Genomic DNA, 22,343 nt, shown 5'->3' on the forward strand with positions numbered 1-22,343 from the left:
GGAGGCTGAACGCCGCCAGACTGATGCAGTCTGAGCGGATCCGCCTCCATTCAGACTGCATCAGGGCTGGACGGCTGCGTTCGGGTCCGCTCGTGAGCTCCTTCAAACGGAGCTCACGAACGGAAACCCGAACGCTAGTGTGAAAGTAGCCTTATCCAAACCATTCTCGTGACACATTGTACTTTATGACAATGCTAAATTTGATTCAATATATTTTTCCTTTATTTATTAAAAAAATCACAAATTTTACCAAAAATTTAGAAAAATGCAAATTTTTTATTTATTTCAATTTCTCTACTCTTAAGACAGATAGTAATGCCTCATAAAATAGTTATCGGTCATCATTCCCCATATGTCTACTTCATGTTGGTATAATTTTGTAAATGTCATTACATTTTTTTTGGACGTTAGAAGTTTAGAAGCCATTTTTTTTAATTTTCAACAAAATTTTGAAAACAATTTTTTAAGCACCAATTCAGTTACAAAGTAATTTTGAGGGGGCTTACTGAATGGAAACCCCCCATAAATGACCCCATTTTAGAAACTACACCCCTCAAATTATTCAAAACTGATGTCACAAACTTTGTTTACCCTTTTCACGAGATTTAAAGGAAAATGGAGGCGAAATTTCAAAATTAGTTTTTTTTTTATGCAGATTTTTCATGTTAATCCATTTTTTCTTGCAACACAGCAAGGGTCACCAGCAAACTAAACCTCAATATACATTACTCTGATTCTGAAGTTTACATAAATACCCCATATGTGGTGGTAAACTGCTCTATGGGCACGTGGCAGTGGTCAGAAGGAAAGGAGCATCATATGGATTTTGGAGGTAGGTTTCGCTAGAATGATTTTTAGGCACCATTTTGGATTTGAAGCGACCCTGACGTACCCCCTACAGTGGAAACCCTCAAAAAGTGATCTCCTTTTGGAAACTACACCCTGCAAAGAATATATTAAGGGGGGGTACTGAGCACTTTCACCCTCTAAGCGAGGGTGAAAATGAAGTTTCATTTCTTCCAATAAAATGTTGCTTTAGTCCCACATTTTTCATTTTTATTTTCACAAGGGCTAACAGGAGAAAATGGCAGGACTCAGAACTGAAGGAGCGCCATATGGCTTTTGCAGCGCAAATTTTGATGGATTGGTTTATGGGCGCCATTGGTTTTTATGTTTTTAGTGATTGTCTTATGTTGGGGGCTCATTTTTGCAGGATGAGGTGATTTTTTTATTGGTACCATTTTAGGATACATAAGACTATCGCTTGGTATTACACTTTTTATGAGGTATATAATGTGATATTTTTATAGAGCAAATTGTAACGGACGCGGCGATACCCAATATGTCTATTATTTTTGTTACGTTTTACACAGTAAATGCATTTTTGAACAGAATGAAATCTTGTTTTTGTGTTGCCATTTTCTGACTGCCCTATTTTTTATTTTTATTTTTTCTGGTGATTGTCTTGGTTAGGGTCTAATTTTTTGTGGGATGAGATGGTGGTTTAATTGGTACCATTTTGGGGTACATAAGACTTTTTGATCGCTTGGTATTAAACTTTTTGTAAAGCAAGGTGATTTTTTTCACAACTTTTGGGGGTCTGATCCCCTGTACAATGCATTACAATACTACACACTGTAATACACTTACAGCCTTCCTTCCTGCCAGGGCGCTGGATCTCACAGGCTTACATCGAAGGCAGCCCCGATGCCTGTGAAAGGCACCTGGATGCCTTCCCTGCCATCTGGTCCACGTCACTGCAGCACGGGGACCCAATGGGGAAGGGGAGGGAGCTCCCTCCCTCCACACACCCCGCACATGCCGTGGTCAGAGCTGACCGGTTAATGCGCCAGCATCAGTGAGGGTTAGTGAGGGTTAATGCGCCAGCATCAGTGTTTTCACTGATGCCGGCGCATACAGCAGGGTTCTGGCTAACTGAAACAGCTGGTCCCCTGCAGCTGATTGGGCGGGCGCAGCTCCTGCACCCGCCCGATCAGCGGGCAGTAGTACTACGGCGCTGGTCAGGAAGTCACTTCCTGCAGCACCGTTTTATTATGGCGCTGGTCCGGAAGGGGTTAAAGGGTTTGTCTCACTTCAGTAAGTTGCATTTATCATGTAGATAAAGTTAATACAAGCCACTTACTAATGTATTGTCATTGTCCATATTGCTTCCTTTGCTGGCTGGATACATTTTTCCATCACAATATACACTGCTCATTTCCATGGTTACAGACCACCCTGCAATCCATCAATGGTGGTCGTGCTTGCACACTATAGGAAAAAGCACCAGCCTCTCTGGTTGCCGGGACCATGGGAGCACACATAGGCTAGTGCTTTTACCTACAGTTGTGTTCAAAATAATAGCAGTCAGACATCACTATCCTGATTAATTACTGTTTTTGGTAGAAATGATATTTCTACATGTCAAATAATTTACTAGCAGGTGTAGTAGAGTAATAGAAATCCAACAGACCCAACAGTCATGACATGCATGCTGCTGATTTTCTATAATTCAATCACTTATTGAAAGGGGCATGTTCAAAATAATAGCAGTGTGGAGTTCAATTAGTGAGGTCATTCATTCTTTGAAAAATAGGTGACAATTATTGCCCTTATTGAAGGAAGGAAGGAAGGCAGCATATGGTTACAGTGCATTTCTCTCTAAAATTCGGAGGAAAATGGGTCGTTCCAGACATTGTTCAGAAGAACAGCGTACCTTGCTTAAATAGTTAATTGGAGAGGAGAAAACATAGAAGTAGAGTTGTTGCGATACCAAATTTTTTATTCGGTTTCGATACCATGAAAAAGTATTGCGATACTCGATACCACGTGGAAAAAACCCCCCAAAAAAGCCACGTGCATTCCGCATTTTTAAAAATGGCGAATCGCGCATTTTTTTTTTCTGTTCCGGCATTCACCACCTAGATTTTTTTAAATATTTTAATAGTTTGGACTTTTCTGAAGTGGCAATATGTAATATGTTTATTATTTAGATATTTTATATGTGAAATTGGGAAAAGGTTTTTTAACTTTTTTTTTTTTTTACACTTTTTATTTAATAACTATTTCCCCCCTTAGGGGCTAAAACCTGGGATCTTTCATCCCTTGTCCTATTCAGCCTGATAGATCTCTATCAGGGTGAATAGGACTTCACACGGTCCCTGCTGCTCTGTGCACACAGCATCAGGGATGTTACCATGGCAACCAGGGCTTCTGTAGCGTCCTGGCTGCCATGGTAACCGATCGGAGCCCCAGGCTTACACAGCTGGGGCTCCGATCAGAAGCTGCCACTGCACCACCAATGAGGGGGAGGGGTGCCCACTGCCACCAATAATTTTAATACTGGGGGGTTGAGAGGGGCCGGCGCACTGTGCCACCAATGATTTTAATGGGATGGGGGGTTGAGGGGGGGCACACTGCACCACCAATGATAATTACCCCTTTTATACAGGAGGCGGGTACTGGCAGATCAGCGCCAGTTAACCCCTTAGGTGCCGCACCTGAGGGGTTAACTGCCGCTGATCGCAGCTCCCTGTCAGCTCCCTGTCAGGGGCAGGGTGCTGGCAATGCGATTTTGCTGCCAGCACCCGCCTCCTGCGATGTCTCAGCACTCGCCATTAGTCCTGGGCGCCACTCCGTTCGCCCGCTGTGCCCCATTACTGTCTCCTCTCCTGCTCCACATGCTGCTGATTACCATCAGAGCGATGGGAGGAGACATCAGCTTCACTAGTGGGCGTTCCTTCTCCCTGGCTGTAGCGCTGTCCAATCGCAGCGCAGGGAGAAGGAACGCAAATACTTTAAAATGGCAACCAAAACCTGAAAGACGTGGAGGAAAGCGAAAAACTACTATTCGAATGGATAGAATAGTCAAAATGGCAAGGACTCAGCCAACAATCAGCTCCAGGAAGATTAAAGAAGGTCTAAAGTTACCTGTGAGCACTGTTACAATTAGAAGACGCCTATGTGAAGCCAAGCTATCTGCAAGAAGCCCCCGCAAAGTCCCAACCCTGAAAAAAAGATGTGCTGAAGAGGTTACAGTTTGCCAAAGAGCACATTGACCGGCCTAAAGAGACATTTTGTGGACTGATGAAAGTAAGATTGTTCTTTTTGGGTCTAGTGGCCGGAGACAGTTTGTCAGACGATCCCCCAACACTGAATTCAGGCCACAGTACACTGTGAAGACAGTGCAGCATGGTGGCGCAAACATCATGATATGGGGATGTTTCTCATACTATGGTGTTGGGACTATTTATCGCATACCAGGGATCATGGATCAGTTTGAATACATCAGAATACTTGAAGAGGTCATCCTGCCTTATGCTGAAGAGGAAATGCCCTTGAAATGGGTGTTCCAACTAGACAACGACCCCAAACACACCAGTAAACGTGCAACATCTTGGTTCCAGACCAACAAGATTGAGGTTATGGAGTGGCCAGCCCAATCCCCGGATCCTAATCCAATAGAAAACTTGTGGGGTGACATCAAAAATGCAGTTTCTGAGGCAAAACCAAGAAATAGAGAAGACCTGTGGAATGTCGTCCAATCATCCATGGGCTGGAATACCTGTTCACAGGGGCCAGAAGTTGGTTGACTCCGAGCAACACAGATGTCCAGCAGTTCTCAGAAACAGCGGTTATACAACTAAATATTAGTGAAGTGATTCAAAGGAAAGCAAAATCTTCAAACATTTTTCAGTTTATATAGTGAATGTTTGAGTTTGTAAAGAAGAATACAAACACTGCTATTTTAACAGTCTAGTATTCCCTTTTCTTCAATTTTCTAAGAGGAACAACACATATTTGATAGATTTTTCTTCATGTTTTGGTTTGGAATAGAATGTGTAGTGTTCCCAATGCATTTATGTGTATGGAAATAGAAGCTATTAGAAGGATTTCTAGCTTTTTTCACTTTTTTTAAACACGCTGCTATTATATTGAACACAACTGTATATTGTGCAAACACTACCACCACTGATGGATTGCAGGGTGGTCTGTAACCATGGAAACGAGCGGTGTATAATGTGATAGAAAAATAAATCCAGCCAGCAAAGGAAGCAATACGGACAATGACGATACATTAGTAAGTGCCTTGTATTTACTTTCTCTACATGACAAATGCCACTTACTAAAGTGAGACAACCCCTTTAATAATGCTGCACACCCTTAATTAATGTAATGGTGCAATACAAGGCATAATTCATGGATAGGTATGGCATGGTTCCTGGAAGAGTGAAGCTATGTTTTGTCAGATCCGTTACAACCCGTTGGGTCGACTTTTCATGCAGCAGCTCACTCCCTCTTTAGAGTCAGTGGTCTTCCAGTGTACCAGAGGAGGCTTTGCTGGAATTAGGCTCTAACATAGTAACATAGTTTATAAGGCTGAAAATGGACATCTGTCCATCCAGTTCCGCCTGTTCTCCTGCAAGTTGATCCAGAGGAAGGCAAAAAACCCTGAGGTAGAGGCCAATTTTCCTCACTTAATCAGGCAATCAGAATAACTCTCTGGATCAACGACCCCTCTCTAGTAGCTATAGCCTGTAATATTATTACACTCCAGAAATACATCCAGGCCCCTCTTGAATTCCTTTATTGTACTCACCATCACCACCTCCTCAGGCAGAGAGTTCCACAGTCTCACCGCTCTTACCGTAAAGAATCCTCTTCTATGTTTGTGTAGAAACCTTCTTTCCTCCAGACGCAGAGGATGTCCCCTCGTCACAGTCACAGTCCTGGGGATAACAGATGATGGGAGAGATCTCTGTACTGATCCCTGATATATTTATACATAGTTATTAGATCTCCCCTCAGTCGTCTTTTTTAAGTGAATAACCCTAATTTTTATAATCTTTCAGGGTACTGTATTCCCCCCCATTCCAGTAATTACTTTAGTTGCCCTCCTCTGGACCCTCTCCAGCTCTGCTATGTCTGCTTTGTTCACAGGAGCCCAGAACTGTACACAGTACTCCATGTGTGGTCTGACTAGTAATCAGGAAAGCGAATAAAAATAATTTTGGGCATGCTTCTTTAACATTATGCATCAAATTAGACGTGTTTACCATTCTGGAAAAAAACAACAACTTTAAATCCTAGAAAACCCATAAATATATTTATCAGTGGAACCTCCGGGGAACTTAAATGTATCAGTCTCAAAAATGGAAAGAGATTCAAAAGCACTTATGGGCGCCACATTGAGAGAGGTAGGAAAAAGAACACCGCAAACAGAGAGTAGTATTCTAAAGGACTTTCTGTCTGCATTCATTCTAGTGGACACACATGTTGCCTTGAGGAAAGATTAGCATATTCAGCGAGGTCATCACTCTCTCATTAATGGCAGCCAGCCAGGGCCATGTTTCCAGTTGGTGGGGCCATCATGCTGGGATGGGGTGACTTTGACAGTCAAGGTTTCAATTTGGGGATATGATACAGTAGCTCACCATTTCCCTTGGCGTAAGGCCAAAACTTTCATCATCCAGAGGACAAGTGTCTACTGTATGGTCTTGTCATTAGCTAATCCTGTGACAGAGAAGCTTTCTGATGAAGCACTGTAGCTCGCAAACCTCTTCAAAGGCTCATCTGCTCTTCCTTTCTTAACAAATTGGCAGCTGTTACGACCTGATGGTCTCTTCATGTTTATATAAATGTGGACATATTTCACTATTTTAGACATTGCTCAATTGGGAAATTAAGTAACTATAAGAGAAGTCAGGAGGCTAAAGAAGAACATGTCAAAGATAAACTTTGTCATACTACATTAACATAACATCTCAAATCTTGTAGTTGGTGTGCTAGTGATTCAGCACTAGCAGTAGTTTTCAGCACTCGATGTTTAGTTCAGATGCCTGGCTGACAGCAATAATTGGCTGTATCCATGTTCTCAGGATGCAGATATAGTTGAATACAATGATGGATAATTAAAGGGGTTGTCCCACAAAAAAATATTCTACAGTTTACTTTAGTAATTGCATGTAATTAAAAATGTAGCATAGCCACTGAGTTATTCAATAAAATATATCTGTATAGCGCCACCTGCTGTTAGTTTTTTCTCGTACTTCTTTGTCTTGCTCACTGAGACGGCCGCACATGCTCAGTTTCATCCTTCAGCTGCCTCCTGAGCTGTGATGGGCAGATCATGGACAAACCCCCTTAGCTGCAGCAGAAAATACACTCCCCTTGAGATCTCTGGATCCATGTGAGGTACAGGGCTGGTTCTAGATTTGTTAGAAAGCCATGTACTATATGACCTCTGATTTTCATTTTTTTATATTTATTAGTCATGGGATAACCCCTTTAAATACTATGGCGATGCAGGGAGCCTTTGGTACCGGCATGCACTCAAATAGACCCCAGGCCAGTTTAAGCCTGTAGTGTATGAGATGCTAGGGCCACATACAGTCCAGCGCCGATGGTGCAGTGCAGCGATGCATTGTGCTGCCTGCCTGCGAGTCTGTTAGACAAGAAATTATCCAATCCACTTGACTTGAAAATAGAGTAAGGTAAGTATTAGGTTTTATTGTGTTTGTAGGCACTATTATTTTCGGGGGAGGACTCTAGAAAGGGTAACAAAGAGAACATGATTGTGGGGGCACTGTTACTGTGGGGCACAAAGGAGCTATTATTACCTTCGGGGACACAATTATGTTGTAGAAGGCACAAAGAGGGATTCTTGCTATAGAGGCACATTATTACTACAGTGGGCCATAACAAGAATATTACTGTGCCTGGGCACAAAGGAGGATATATTTACTATGTGAAGCAAAGGGGTTTTTATTTCTTCAAGAGGACAAAATGAATGAATTTCTATTGTGCAGATGGGGAAAAAAGGACAATTATCACTTTTTGGAGCACTAAATGGACTGTCAGGATAGGTAGATAAGCGGGGAAATAAACAAACAGAACAAATAACTAGGCCCAAAAGCTAGGGGGAAAAGGGTCACCTCTTAGCGATTCCTAAAAGCTTTCCCTAAACTGCTGTGCCCATGTGCATACCCTTATGGTGGATATGCACATGCCCTCGTGCCTAAACCTAAACACCCTGGGCAAACCCTAAGCAGCAGGGAAAAGAGAAGAGGCAACCTGCTTCTTTAAACCAGGAGGAAGCAAGCGTCTCCCTAGAGGCCTAGAAAAACACACAAAGGGAAATGAAGGAGAGAACTTATCTTGAGCAGAGCTGGAGCAGACGATCCACCACAAATCAAGAGCATCCCAGGAAAGAACTATAACCTGCACAGGCCACTGGGGGGAAGGAGGGATAAATAGCCTTACTAACAATGAAACCCAGTACACCTGAGGGAAGGTGGTTCCAGCTCAAACCCAAATCAAAACAGAGAAGTCAGACATGTGCAGCCAGTCTGACAGACTTCCGCACATTCACAGGGCAAGGCGTGACATGGACACTATTACTGCAGGGCATAAAGGAAACGCTATACATTTTGTGGTTGGCACCATGGTTTTTACAGTGATTTAGTCCCATCTACCTCTTTGTTGCAGGCTTGCCATACAGAGGTTTGGAAAAGCAGGGTGATGAACTCTGTGATAACATTGTATAGTGGCAGCAATACTGCTTGTCAGCCATCTTTCCCAGTGGTTATACTTAACAAATCGGGTAAGACATGGGACTATGAAGTGGTCTATCTTGAGTATAGAAATTGTTCATTTGCCAATAATATTTCAAGATCTCTATACATTTCCGTCTTCTTTACTCACAATTTGTGTTCTCGTTTTTCGGGTTCTTTTGCTTAAATTGGTTGTCTCACTTATTCAAATAGCATTTATCCTGTAGGTAAAGTTAATACAAGGCGGTTGCTAATGTATTGTGATTGTCCATATTGCCTCCTTTGCTGGCTGCATTCACTTTTCCATCACATTATACACTGCTCATTTCCATGGTTATGACCACCCTGCGATCCAGCAGCGCTTGCACACTATAAGAAAAAGCACCGGCCTCTTTGGTGGCCGGGACCATGGGAGTATACATAGGCCTGAGCTTTTTCCTATAGTGTGCAAGCACGACCTGCTGGATTGCAGGGTGGTCATAACCATGGAAATGAACAGTGTATAATGCGATGGAAAAGTTAATCCAGCCAGCAAAGGAGGCAATATGGACAATCCCAATACATTAGCAACCGCCTTGTATTAACTTTACATGATAAATGCCATTTGCTGAAGTTAGAGAACACCATTTACTCGGGTTTTCCTTTATTTTGATACTGATGACCTAACCATTAGTATCTGATCAGTGGGGGTCTGACACCCAGGACCCCTGCCGATCAACAGTTTGAGAAGGCACCGACGCTCCTGTGAGCACAGCGGCCTTCTCGCAGCTTTGGCGTCTTTCACAAGGCAACAGCCTGCCGGATCCGCACTAACGCTAGCACACGTGTGCTGCCGGAAGTCCGCTCTGGCCCCATTCACTATAATGGGGACGGGGACGGAAGTGAATGGGGCTGAGTTGTGATACCAAGCACAACCTCTATACAATGTACGGCTCTGTGCTTGGAAAGCTGCAAGAAGGCCGCGTTGCTCACAGGAGTGTCAGTGCCTTCTCAAACAGCTGATCAGTGGGGGTCCTGGATGTCGGACCCCCACCAATCAGATATTGATTACCTATTCTGCAGATAGGTAATCAGTATCAAAATCTCAGAAAACCACTTTAGGCTACTTTCACACTTGCGTTCGGGGCTCCGCTTGTGAGTTCCGTTTGAAGGCTCTCACAAGCAGCCCCAAACGGATCCGTACTGCCCTAATGTATTCTGAGTGGATGCGGATACGCTCAGAATGCATCAGTCTGGCAGCGTTTGTCCTCCACTCAGCAGGCGGACACCTGAACGCAGCTTGCAGCGTTCGGATGTCCGCCTGGCCGTGCGGAGGCAAACGGATCCGTCCAGACTTACAATGTAAGTCAATGGGGACGGATCCGTTTGAAGTTGACACAGTATGGCTCAATTTTCAAACGGATCCGTCCCCCATTGACTTTCAATGTAAAGTCAAAACGGATCCGTTTGCACTATCATTTTTTTTCTTCATGGTAATGCAAACGGATCTGTTCTGAACGGATCTAAGCGTTTGCATTATAGGTGCGGATCCGTCTGTGCAGACACCAGACGGATCCGCTCCGAACGCAAGTGTGAAAGTAGCCTTAATTTGCACTGGTCTTTGCGAGTAATAGACAACCCAGATAGTGCTGCAGGGTGTTCTATAAATCAAGAGATGTTCCTGTATTGATCCTTGTTCCGACTTGAATGTTGGTATGGTATAAATAAACTGGCTGTAATGGAAATTTAAACTCGTATTACATAGAGTTATACAATAATGAAATTTCTTTTTTATATATAAAAGAAACCTTAAAATGTGTTCCTCAATAGTCAAGGAAAATCTGCCAATGCATATGGTGACCGAAGAGCTTTGAAGTAGGCGACTGTATGCCATTAAATTTCATATACTGTCCATATACTTCAACTTAAAAAAAAAAAAAAAAAAAGCGTAATGCATTCTGTTTTTTTTTTTATGCAAGACACCTTTGTATATACCTTTTGCTTTTCAATAAAATGCGACAAAAGGTATACCTCCTGAACATCTGCCAATGGGAGCGCTCCGACCCCCACTAGTCGCTAGAACGAGAGATAAGCGTTTGTGCAGTGCGCATTCTCTCCTCAATGTGAGATGAGATCAGTAGAAAGTCTACGGACTCGTCTGCAGTGCTTCTCTCTCCTCGTTCTAGAGATACCTGTGCCATTCACCATTAGTTCTGCCCATTTGTGTTATGGTCAATGTGACTGTTATTTCTACGCATGGAGATCTCTACTATATTCTTGAACGAAGCATTATGAATATTGAGTGACATCTCTTCTAAGCTTTAAGTCGTCTATTAAAAATGACTGCAACGTCCTGAAATTTAGATGAAGTGTTTAATTGCGCAGAACAGTTGACTTTAGGCTTGAGGAAACTGGCATTCATTTGATCACGCCACAGAAGTGAGACACAAAGGGGAAGAGGCCATACAACACATCATAAAGAGCCTTTTTAGCATTACGTAAAGGGGATTTTTAAGGAATGCAGCGTATAAAGCTGTAAGAAAGTAATTTTTAAAGCTCTGTTTGCTACTTTTACTACTTTTATGATCTGTAGTAACAGACTGAGTAGGGTTGATGGGCAGAGATCCTGAGTAAAAGTTTTTTATTCATTTCAAGAGTTTAAGGAATACCCTGGGAAATTAGAATTGGAAATGTTGAGCCTTCTCTCTGCACCAATGCCTGTCTGGCCAAGGAGAAAATAACCGTATGGGCTGATCATAAGGAATATGTTGGACGGGGAAATTGTGCAAATCTTATGAAGCCTCTCTGCCATGTTCCAGCAAGGAAATGAAAAACGGAATACCTTGTTGGTGAGGTATGAGGATGAATTCATTACCCTGCAGGCCTCTCTATGTGGTGTAATATTTTAGCACTCAATTATGTGATTGTTCAATGTGTGACTTAAATTTGTGGTAAATTAATTATGTGACGGCATTTATACTCTTATTACATGACACCTTTTCAACTCCCAGACTGTATGTGTTACGCTCCTTCCGTATAAGTAACACCAAAATTCAGAAATAGCTGGTAATTAAGATGTCAAGTTTCTACAACAGGTGAATATGTATATTTGCTTGCAGAACCCTTTTTCCCAAAAGAGTGTTGTGTTAGTAAAGATTTATTGGGGTTTTGGGGATTACGATATTAACTTCCTGTCATCAGTATCAGATCGGCGGGAGTCGACACTCGGCACCGTCACCAATCAGCTCTCCTTGGCCGATCCCAGAGATGCAGTACCCTGGCATCGCCACCACATAGTGAACAGAGCCTTCTGCCTCTATCACCATCCACTGTTTCCAGCGCCTGTGGCTGCCCAAAACCAATGACTAGTGGGAGTGCAGGTGTCCGACCCCCCCCCCCCACCAATCTGATATTGGCGACCTATCCCAAGGATAGGGCATCCATGTCTAAGGTTCGCTGAGTTCACTTTTGATGAACCATCACCTGTTAGAAAAAAGGCAGTGTATGTTATGCCTAGCGTGCCACTGCCAATTTTTCAGTCCTTGACTCGGTGATGGCCATATTTAAGTATGAATAAACTGCCATATAACCATACTGTCCTTGGAGAGTGCCATGCTGTATCCAGCCATAGCCATAAAGCGCCGATATTCGATGTATAGATACCAGTTAGTGCCATACATTACCAGATACATAGGGACAGGTTTATCATAGACTGGTAGCGTACACCGGACTGTGATAATTAGGCGCACTGCCGGATGCTGTGCCTGATTTATAATGAGGCGTACACCACCTCGTCATAAATTCGTTGCATGTATCTGGTGCGTGAACTAAAATCTACGCCGCAGTGAGGAGAGGTGCACAATCCTTGGCTTCATCTGCACAATGCACTGAGCTCTGGAAACATGTGAATGCAACCATACTTGTGTTCTAATGACATAATTCAAGTGGATGATATTTGATGTGTAAGCCTCAGTATAAGATTAGAGCCAAGTTTTAGATGTGGCAGCCACTTAGATGTGATAAATGTAAAGCTGACGCCTATGAAATATACTATCCTCAGCTGACACGCCTAGAACATCATGCAGACAGCTGTCAGTGTGAAGAACATCATGACTTTCAGAGAATTGTAAGATTCCTGTTGCAAATCTATTGTATCATTTCCTTTGCAAACTGTGAAGCCCTGTGTCCTGTAAAGCTCCGTCTTCTAAGGTGTTTTGTATTTCATGATTTTAGAAAAGTGATGCCAGAAAGACCCCAGTTTTTGAGGAATCAAATCTGCTTCTTGGGAACCACAATCCTGGTTCTTAGCCTGTTCATGTTTGTTATCTGCTGCTGTTCTCCTTTTGGAAAGGGGATTTAATGTGTAGGATCTGGTCAAGGAAGAGGATTCTCAATATCAGGTTTTATATTTGTTCCGTATTTGACTGTGAAAAATGTGGAATCTCAATATTGCAATAGTAAAGTGGATCGTTCGGGCCTCCTTTCTGAGAGTAACATAGATAGGAGAAATATAGGGAATACATGCTTTTTTTGTAGTTTCTGTATTTAAATGTAAAAAGCTCCCAGGACTCATAGAGAGAGCCAGAGTCCTGCTCCCCCCACTCCCCCCCACTTCTTCTGTATACAAAGTCATACAAGAAAGTTGTCAGTCACTGTTTATGTGTGAAGAACAGGACTCTCTGGTTTTCTCTAGGAGTCACCTAAATGTGATAAATGTAAAGCTGACACCTATGAAATATATTATCCTCACCTGACACACCTAGAACATCATGCAGACAGCTGCTCAGTGTGAAGAACATCATGACTTTCATAGGATTGTAAGATTCCTGTGGTAAATCTATTGTATCATTTCATTTGCAAGTTCCCAGGACTCCTAGAGAGAGGCCAGAGTCCTTCTCTCCCCACTCAGTTTTTTTTCTGTGTACAAACTCATACAAAAATGTTGTCAGCCACTGTTTGTGTGTGAGGAACAGGACTCTCAGTCCGGGCACTATTTTTATGTCTCAAGTTACACAAAACTGTATATCCCTGACTTTAGCCTCTATTCCAGCCATGGCTAACCTCCAGCACTCCATCTGTGGTGAAACTACGACTCCCAGCAATGCTCCATTCATTTCTATGGAGTTCTGAGAACAGCCAAGCAAGTGTACATCTTGGGAGTCATAGTTTATACCACAGCTGGAGGGCTGGAGGTTAGCCATCACAGCTCTATTCTTTCAATTAAGCTGTTGTGATATACTTTAATGAAGTGCCGAGAACGCCAGAAGTCAACAACCTGAAGAGCAATACAAGACCAAATCGCCAGAATACCAGATCCAGAAGTCAAAGCCAAAGTAAATATAAAATATATAAACCTAGAAAAGTACAGTATGATTGTAGCAGCATGTTTACATTGCTATATGTAAGTAGTTTTTTCTAAATGAGACTTGGTTTACCACAGCAACAAAGAATGGTAAAAGTGATTACAGATAAATGATTATGAAGCGGTGGCCATGTTGAGTCTTACCCATGCATAACCAGTAGATTCAGTAAATGATAGTAAAAGATCTCTTAATGTTGATATAACCATGAAGGTGTTGTCTTATGATGACAACCCCTGTTGTATGCCCTGTTAGTATATTCAGGTTTCTTACAGGAATAGTCACCATGCACTGCATTGAAAATGTCTGGCTGGCCACCACTTCCTGGGACCAGTTAGAAAGATCTCCACAGCTCCACTAAAATGAAGTTGGGTTAAGAAGAACAAGGTACAGTAACCCAACCTCTTTTATTGGTGTATTGGTCCTCAGGATAGCTCATCAATATGTAATTAGTGGGGGTCCAACCTATGTCACCCCTGCAGATCATCTGTTTGAATGGGCAGCAGTGCTCAGAAGAACACTGCAGCCTCTTCATATTACCCCGAGCACAACGCTGTACATTGTATAGTGTCCACATTTGGTATTCCATCTCAGTTCGGTTTTAATTGAATGGTAATGGTCTGCAGAAAGGGAGTGTGACTGATCAACATCACAGGTCAAGGAAGAGGCCGCAGCTCATCCAAACACCATGGTGCCTTCCAACAGCTGATAAATGCTGGGAGTTGATCCCCCCGCCGATCAGTTATCGATGACCCATGTGGGTCATCAAACTTTAGGTCCCAAAAAAAACCTTTAAAGTGTTCTCTAGAAATAATAGCTTTATTTTTTAGAAAATTGCCATAGGGTGAATACATAGGATAGGTTTTGGAATTGCAGGACCTGACTACCACCTTTCACTTCCACCTTTAGGCTAAACTGACCATTGTGGCCTACTGGTTGCTATGTATACGTTGCTCAATACTTCCAGGCTGTTAAATAGGGCTGCCAGGCAGCACATCCATGGTAGTCGTCAAGTCTGCTCTAAGGTGGCCTTACTCTTTCAGTAGTTGTTGGCTGACATCTATTCCTCCTATTCTTTCCTTCCCCCTTTATATGAAATTTGCTTGTTCGGCCAGCAGCTTTTCTTTCTGAACCCCCCATGTACATAAACACTCAGATTGTCCTGACCATAAATATGTTCCGAGTGGGGAGAAGGGAATATGCGGCATACAGACACCTCTGGTGGTGGCTTATCTCCTTTGAGAACAAAAAAATTGGAAATGTGGATCCATTTTTTTCCCCTCTACCTAGGCCAAACGAATGCCGAATATCAAATATGCGCGGTTGACTGGTAACGCCAAAATTGGTGGTTTCTGCTGACTTTAGTCTAAGGCTACTTTCACACTAGCGTTCGATCGGATCCGTTCTGAACGGATCCGTTCTGAACGGATCCGATCATATTAATGCAGACGGAGGCTCCGTTCAGTACGGATCCGTCTGCATTAATAACTTAGAAAAAATTCTAAGTGTGAAAGTAGCCTGAGCGGATCCGTTCAGACTTTCAATGTAAAGTCAATGGGGGACGGATCCGCTTGAAGATTGAGCCATATGGTGACATCTTCAAGCGGATCCGTTCCCATTGACTTACATTGTAAGTCTGAACGGATCCGCTCGCCTCCGCACGGCCAGGCGGACAGCTGAACGCTGCAAGCAGCGTTCAGCTGTCCGCCTGTCCGTGCGGAGGCGAGCGGAGCGGAGGCTGAACGCCGCGAGACTGATGCAGTCTGAGCGGATCCGCCTCCATTCAGACTGCATCAGGGCTGGACGGAGGCGTTCGGGTCCGCTCGTGAGCTCCTTCAAACGGAGCTCACGAACGGACCTATGAACGCTAGTGTGAAAGTAGCCTAATATGTATGGTTACCTTTTAGATTACTTCATTTTTGAGTTGAAGATGGACCTGGTACTGAACTATAGGGCAGAGCAGGAGTCTTGACAGCACTCAAGCCTGATCTTCCCTTTATATAAACACCTGTTTGACCTAGATGATCACCCATTATTTGTGATTGCTAAAAGAGGATATTGATTAAGTTTTATGAAAGATTATTCTTTTTTTTTTTTAAAGAGAACCTGTTTAAACTAATGTGTGCTGCGTGTGAACTTCACAATATGTAGTTCTGGCTTTCATCATAAAGGCATTTCAGGTTTTATGAGGCACGGCAAATAGTTCCAAGTTTAGTTATACTTTGTATAGTGTATTTAATTTCTACTTGGATGCTATGCTTTAGACAATTACTTTTTGTTAGAAGGGCCCCAAGCAACACACTGTGATCTGCGGAGAAACATGTCAAGAAGTGTTCGTTTTTTGTTAAGCGCCCCCGCAGGGGAAATTAAGCATTACTTGGCTATTTATTCTTGGTCCTGCAGAGTGACAGACGTGCTTTGTAGTTGCCCCTCCCTCTAGAACAGGGACCTCCACCTTCTAAATATGAAAATAGGTTTTAGGAGTACCAAACTATCTCCCCTATGTGAATAGGGCCTAATAACGTTACCTCTTGCATGTAAATATTTTCCTGCAATTTTTCAGATTTTATCACATGAACCTTATTTATAGTCTTGTTTTTCTCCAGTGCCCAAAATATCCTGAACAAATAGACCAAAAAAATCTCGGTTGCAGAATTTTAACTGTGTCTGAATAAGCCTATTTAATGCATTAGAGACCAATACATTTTTCTGCACGTACATTCTTCTGCCAGGATACAGCTTCTGTCTGCCTGCCAATAAATGGCTTACTGCTGCCCCTACATAGAGCTTTCTGTTAAAAAATCAAATTTGGAAAGAGTGATGTCATAGTTGGACAGATAAGTTTTAATCTGCTAGAACTGGACCCATTCTAAACGAAGAACTGAATATCCATATAAGACTAATAACGTGAAGGCTTTTCAGATATTAAGTTGTTCTTCAGTCAAAAATAAGCTATTTTAATCTCTGTTCATCCCAAAAAGCAGCGCAGAAAGCTAGTTCATTAAAAACCACTGTAGGACGTGATGCAGCGGCATAACCCTTTGTGTTCCAGGGGAATTCATAGCACTGTTGATGTCTAAATGTTGTATGATCACTTGGAAACATTTGTAATTCCTGCAATGATTTTAAATAAGTCATTTTCCTAAGCACCTCATTATTATAGAGAGGCTCTGTGCCTAATTTTGAGATTGATTAAGAGAGGACCTGTCACCGCTCCTGACATGCCTGTTTTAGTAGCTTCATGCATTCCCCATGTAATAACAATTCAGGAGCATCTATTCTTATGTCTCTATGTTGTGCCATTCCTTTATTATTACTGCTAGAAGTTATGGATGAATTGCTAGCAGTCTGCAGTAAGGGTACAGAGGGGAGGTAACAAGTTGAGGTGGGGGCGTGTCCCTGCACAGACTCACTCTATCCAATCAGTGCTGCCATTTTCAGACTGTGCAGGGACACAGCCCCAACTGGTTACCTTCCCTCTGTACCCTTACTGCAGACTGCTAGCAATTCATCCATAACTTCTACTAGAAATAATAAAGGAATGGTACAACGTAGAGACTCCAGAATTGTTATTACATGGGGAATACATGAAACCATTAAAACAGGCATGTGAAAGGTCCTTTTTAACAAAAAAGTAGGCCGAAAAGTCAAAGTCAAATTCAAATTTACAACTTCTTGAAAGACAGTGCTGTAGATGCAGACCGTCCTAAAACAGCCTGCACCTGCCTACTAACTGGAGAGGTCACAAAGTATTTGCTTCATATTGCTCTACTGTTGGAATTGCCTCAACTCATAAAGTAAAGAATTCTTAGAATTTGAGTAAAGCTCATGGCAACTCCTCAGTACACAAGTATAGATTCATCAGAGGTTGGCGTAACTTGTGATGAATCCAAGTAAAGACGAATGTTCACTACACACGCAATACAAATTTAAAAGCCCATCTTTATTTAATTGGAGCTTAGATGCAAGTCAGGAGCAACACAGAAAGAGCCGCCTATGGCTGCTTTATGTCCCACAGGATGCTCTGTAACAAGAATAATATAGGGTTAAAGCGGTTCACAGGACTACAGACATTGCTAACCTATCTGCAGAGTAGGTCATCAATATCAGATTGGTGGGAGTCCGACACCTGACAAATGCTCCTGATCAGCTGTTTTGGGCTGCTGCAGTACCAGAAACAGTGTAAGCCCTCATGCACACGGGCGTTGTTTGGGTCCGCATCCGAGCAGCCGTTTTGGCGGCTCGGATGCGGACCAATTCACTTCAATGGGGCCGCAAAAGATGCGGACAGCACTCAGTGTGCTGTCCGCATCCGTCGCTCCGTTCCGCGGCCCCGCAAAAAAAATATAACGTGTCCTATTCTTGTCAGCAAAACGGACAAGAATAGGCAATTATATCAATGGCCCCCCGTTCCGCAAATTGCGGAAGGCACACGGGCGGCTTCCGTTTTTTGCGGATCCGCGGTTTGCGGACCGAAAAAACCGGCACGGTCGTGTGCATGTAGCCTAAGAAGTAGAAGAAGGCTTCATCCTCTGTGTAGTTTCCGAAACTCAGCTATCATTCACTTGAATGGGAGCTGAGATGCAGTACCCTGGCATGGCCACTGCATGGTATATGGAGCTGTGTTCCTCCTGCTTCATACACTGTATGTATAGTGTCTGGTCCCACACTAGTCTGAACAGCTGATCAGGGGAGAGGGGGAGGGGGGGGGGGTGCCAGGCTTTGGGCCCCCACTGATCTGATATTGAGGAATATCTGTAGCCTGGAGAAACCCTTTTTAACTCAAGATGGCTTAATATTCATTGTGTATTCAAGCTAATATTCATTGTATATTCATAGTTGTCCTCTATGCAGCCACCTGTCCTATCCCTGTATCTAAATACCCAGGCCAAAACAGAGTGCCTTGTAGATGCCCCCCCTGATACCCAGCATCTGGGGCATGTTTTACCACCCCACCATCAGAGAGCCAGCTTGTTAGTTACAGTGATTCGGGTGTGGCTGGTTGATGGCTGGGGTCAGTGTGTGGTTGAAAGCCAGAGAGACAAGCTATGTGAGAGAGTGCAGCAACAGACAAGTGAACCAGCCTCTGAGAAATAAGGAAAACTGTGCAGCAACCAGTACAAACAAGAGTGCTGAAGTATATAAGCCGGTGAAAGGTAAAGCCTGTAGTAAGGGTTATTGACTTCACTGCCATTTGGTGGGACTAGAAGTTGCAGATATCCTATCATACTTATGATACAGCCTTATCATCGGTTCTAATCTGGATCCTGCAGTGGTTACAGCAGAAATACTTACTTAAATAACTGGGCATTGTAGTGCGACGCTTTGAGAGAATCAGCAACCTGAGAAAGCAACGTATTCTAGTCTGTCATATAGGGGGAAGTCGCGTGGTTGAAGAAAAAAGTGTGATGGTGCAGAAAACTGCAAGAGAGAAATACAGCACCCTTTGGCCACATTTGAGGATATTGTGCAGATTATAGAGAGGCTCCATTGCTTAAAGGGTTTCTCCAGGCTCTCCTTTATTCATGACCTATCCTCAGGACAAGTCTTTAACTTCAGATGGGCGGGAGTCCGACACCCGGCACTCCCGCCAATCAGCTGTATGAGGAGAAGATGATACCATTGAGACTTGGCTGCAGCGGTCATGTCGGTGGGAACTGGAGTGGCAGCCTAAATGAGAATTGGTTATTTTTCATGTTTTTAGAATACTCCCAAAACACATATATTAGACAAACACTTTATGGTAAGTTGACCTAGCCAGGAACATATAAAGAAACATTTCTTCATTTGGGTACCATCTTATTTGTCTCTCCAGGCACTCCATGGGATGGCGGTGTAGTACGGACCTGCAGGCACTCTGTTATACCTCTGTCGGCGCATATCTTAGATTCTAAATATGAAAACCATAGAATTTTATGGGCCTATACTGTACCTCTGTGCAAAATCAGAGGCACATGACAGACAGTAAGGGCCCATTGATTTTTGCTGCCACTATGTTAAAGATCCAAATGGCCAGATCTCTGCCGGATCCCATTATAGTCAAAGCGGCCAGGGGGCATACTGTAATATCTGGCTATGCCAGACCCAGAGAGCTCTGGCAGGCTGTTCTCTACCAGAACATAAGAATAAGAATGTGAAAGAGGCCTAAGGGACCACAATTCAGGTGCTTGCTACCAAGCAACTTCTATAAACAGCGTCTACTTCCCCTTGGATTTCACTCCTGTATATTGTGATGTGAAATATGCAGCGCCCCACTCTTGCTCTGTGATGCACCTATCTGTTAGTTTAGTGATACCTTTATATTTGTGTAATATATCTGGTGTTATGGTTGTGCTCTTACATATGTGTAATATATCTGACCATACCTTATTATATATGCCGGTTCATATCTTTATATATGTGGAATAAATCTGGCTGTGCCTTTATATATTTGGAATGTAGTTGGTCATATCTTAATATTTCTGGAATATGTCATTTGTAATCTCACTTTGGTATTTTCTTTATTAATTTGCCAGGCTGCAGTCTGGCTTTCAATTTGTTGACATTTAGAAAAGCGGGGGCTTCGGGATTGTTCATTGCCATAAGTTTATTAATTTAAGAGCCTTTTATAATGTGTTAGTTTCCTTCCTTCCTTAGTTACTTGGAACAATTTCTAACACATTGGGATCACGATTCTTCATCCAGTTCAGCCTGCTCAGCCCGATTAGAATTAGCCCGGCTCTCCAAGAATCAGTCCTTTTCTTGTTTGTGTTTTCAAGAGCAAGACAAGTTGTCAGGATTTTCTAATCTGTGGTTTATTGAGGGGAGATTTTTGAGGAGATTTCCAGCAGAGTTGGCTGTTGTTGGCAGCACTGGAGTAATCGCTGTTACCCTGCCAGAACCAGCTGCTTTTTCAAGTTCCCAACAATTAGGGAGGAATCTCGGCTTGTACTTGCGTCCAAGAAGAAAATTCCCACCACACCTTAAAAGAACAAAACAAAACTCTGCATGAAGGAAACTTATTATACGGCAGATGTAGGTAAACTGGGGCTCTCTAAGGACGTTGAGTCATTCCCTTGGATCCTTCTGGGACTGGACATAGTACTAATGAGGTTATGGTGGTCAAACATGAAATCTCCAGCACCCAGCCAAGACAGATTGTAAATCATCTATATATTGACATCCATATAAAAGTGAAGAGGTGTTACGGCAGTGGGTGTGGAACCACTGTGTTAACCAACAAATTTGGCTTTGGCGGTTCCCTTGTGTTGGAGTAGGCTCTGTGTGGTTAGCGGTTGACCCACAGGGCTCAGAGACATCGGTGCAGGGCTTAGAAAGACTAGAAATTTCAATTTATACATTACAAGTTTTATTGAATCTTTTCCAGTGAAACTATATATCATTCTGCTCTGCTCCTCCTGCTCTATAACATGCTTCTTGCCAATTGCACTCAATTTTCATGGTGACGGGTTCCCTTTAATGTTTATGCGAGAAATATCTTTATGGGAGAATTTTTTTCTACACATGGAGTATGATAAAAACCTGTAGGCTCCATAGAAGCTGTACAAGGCGTGTACGTCGCCATGCGGGCGCCGCGCCAATGTGCATGAACCTTTGTATCACCTGCGTAGTTGTTGAAGCCTAATGGATCTGACCTCCTGCTTCCATTTTCTGGCTGCTGTTTACCCATAGAGCTGTATTACATTTTTATAGCTGGTTGTGTAGAATTTAGTAATATAGCTCCTTTATGAATAATAAATCCATGTTCTTGGCTGTGTGTGACCTTTTTGTACGTCATTTTGCAGGTTATTGAACGCAATCAAGCCCGGACTAATAAAGAAGATTAATAGACTACCTACACCCATTGCCGGGTTGGTAAGTACCATTATTTCTGTAAATATATGTGCAACGATCTTGTTAGAATCGCAGTTCATGGATCGGTATGGACTGTAGCCTGACATCATTTTCTTATGACAGACCAGATTTTAAAGATTTGTCCAATGAGAAAACTCTGCTTGTTAGTATTAAAGGGGTTATCTCGTCACAACAACCCCATTTCAGATCGAAGACGGGGAAATGTTGTAGAACACACTATAGATGACATCTATGAAAGCTTTTACATCACTGATGTGGTGTAAAAAAAAAAAAAAAGGTGCAAATTATGGTGCACACAATATTTGTGCCATAATTTGTGGCTTTGTGAACTTCTTGACATTTTTTTTGAAGTTGTTGGAAAGGCGAGACTTCCTGTGGGCCCCCCAGATTTACTATAGACTTACTCCAGAAACTGGGATAAGTTATGGCTCAAGTCTACACCAGCCCCTACACCATAGGAGTTTTTGGAGCATGGAGTGCAATGGATATGACTGATTTATTAACAGTTATTTGCCTCTTCACAAATTATTGGGGTAATTTATCAAACTGGTGTAAAGCAGAATTGGCTCAGTTGCCCATAGCAACCAATCAGACTCTT

The 22,343-nt window shown here is 42.8% G+C and overlaps 1 protein-coding gene across 1 annotated transcript in view; it reads left to right on the top strand.

The window, feature by feature from the left end:
• The window catches only part of LIMCH1 (LIM and calponin homology domains 1), a 323,950-nt gene that overhangs the window by 91,756 nt on the left and 209,851 nt on the right, over nucleotides 1-22,343 (top strand). Inside the window, exon 3 of the mRNA XM_044276674.1 lies at nucleotides 21,676-21,745. Coding sequence (XP_044132609.1) covers nucleotides 21,676-21,745 — 70 coding nt within the window. The remainder of the gene's footprint in view (nucleotides 1-21,675; nucleotides 21,746-22,343) is intronic.

Source organism: Bufo gargarizans, chromosome 1 (assembly GCF_014858855.1).
Source record: "Bufo gargarizans isolate SCDJY-AF-19 chromosome 1, ASM1485885v1, whole genome shotgun sequence".
NCBI classification, from domain to species: domain Eukaryota; kingdom Metazoa; phylum Chordata; class Amphibia; order Anura; family Bufonidae; genus Bufo; species Bufo gargarizans.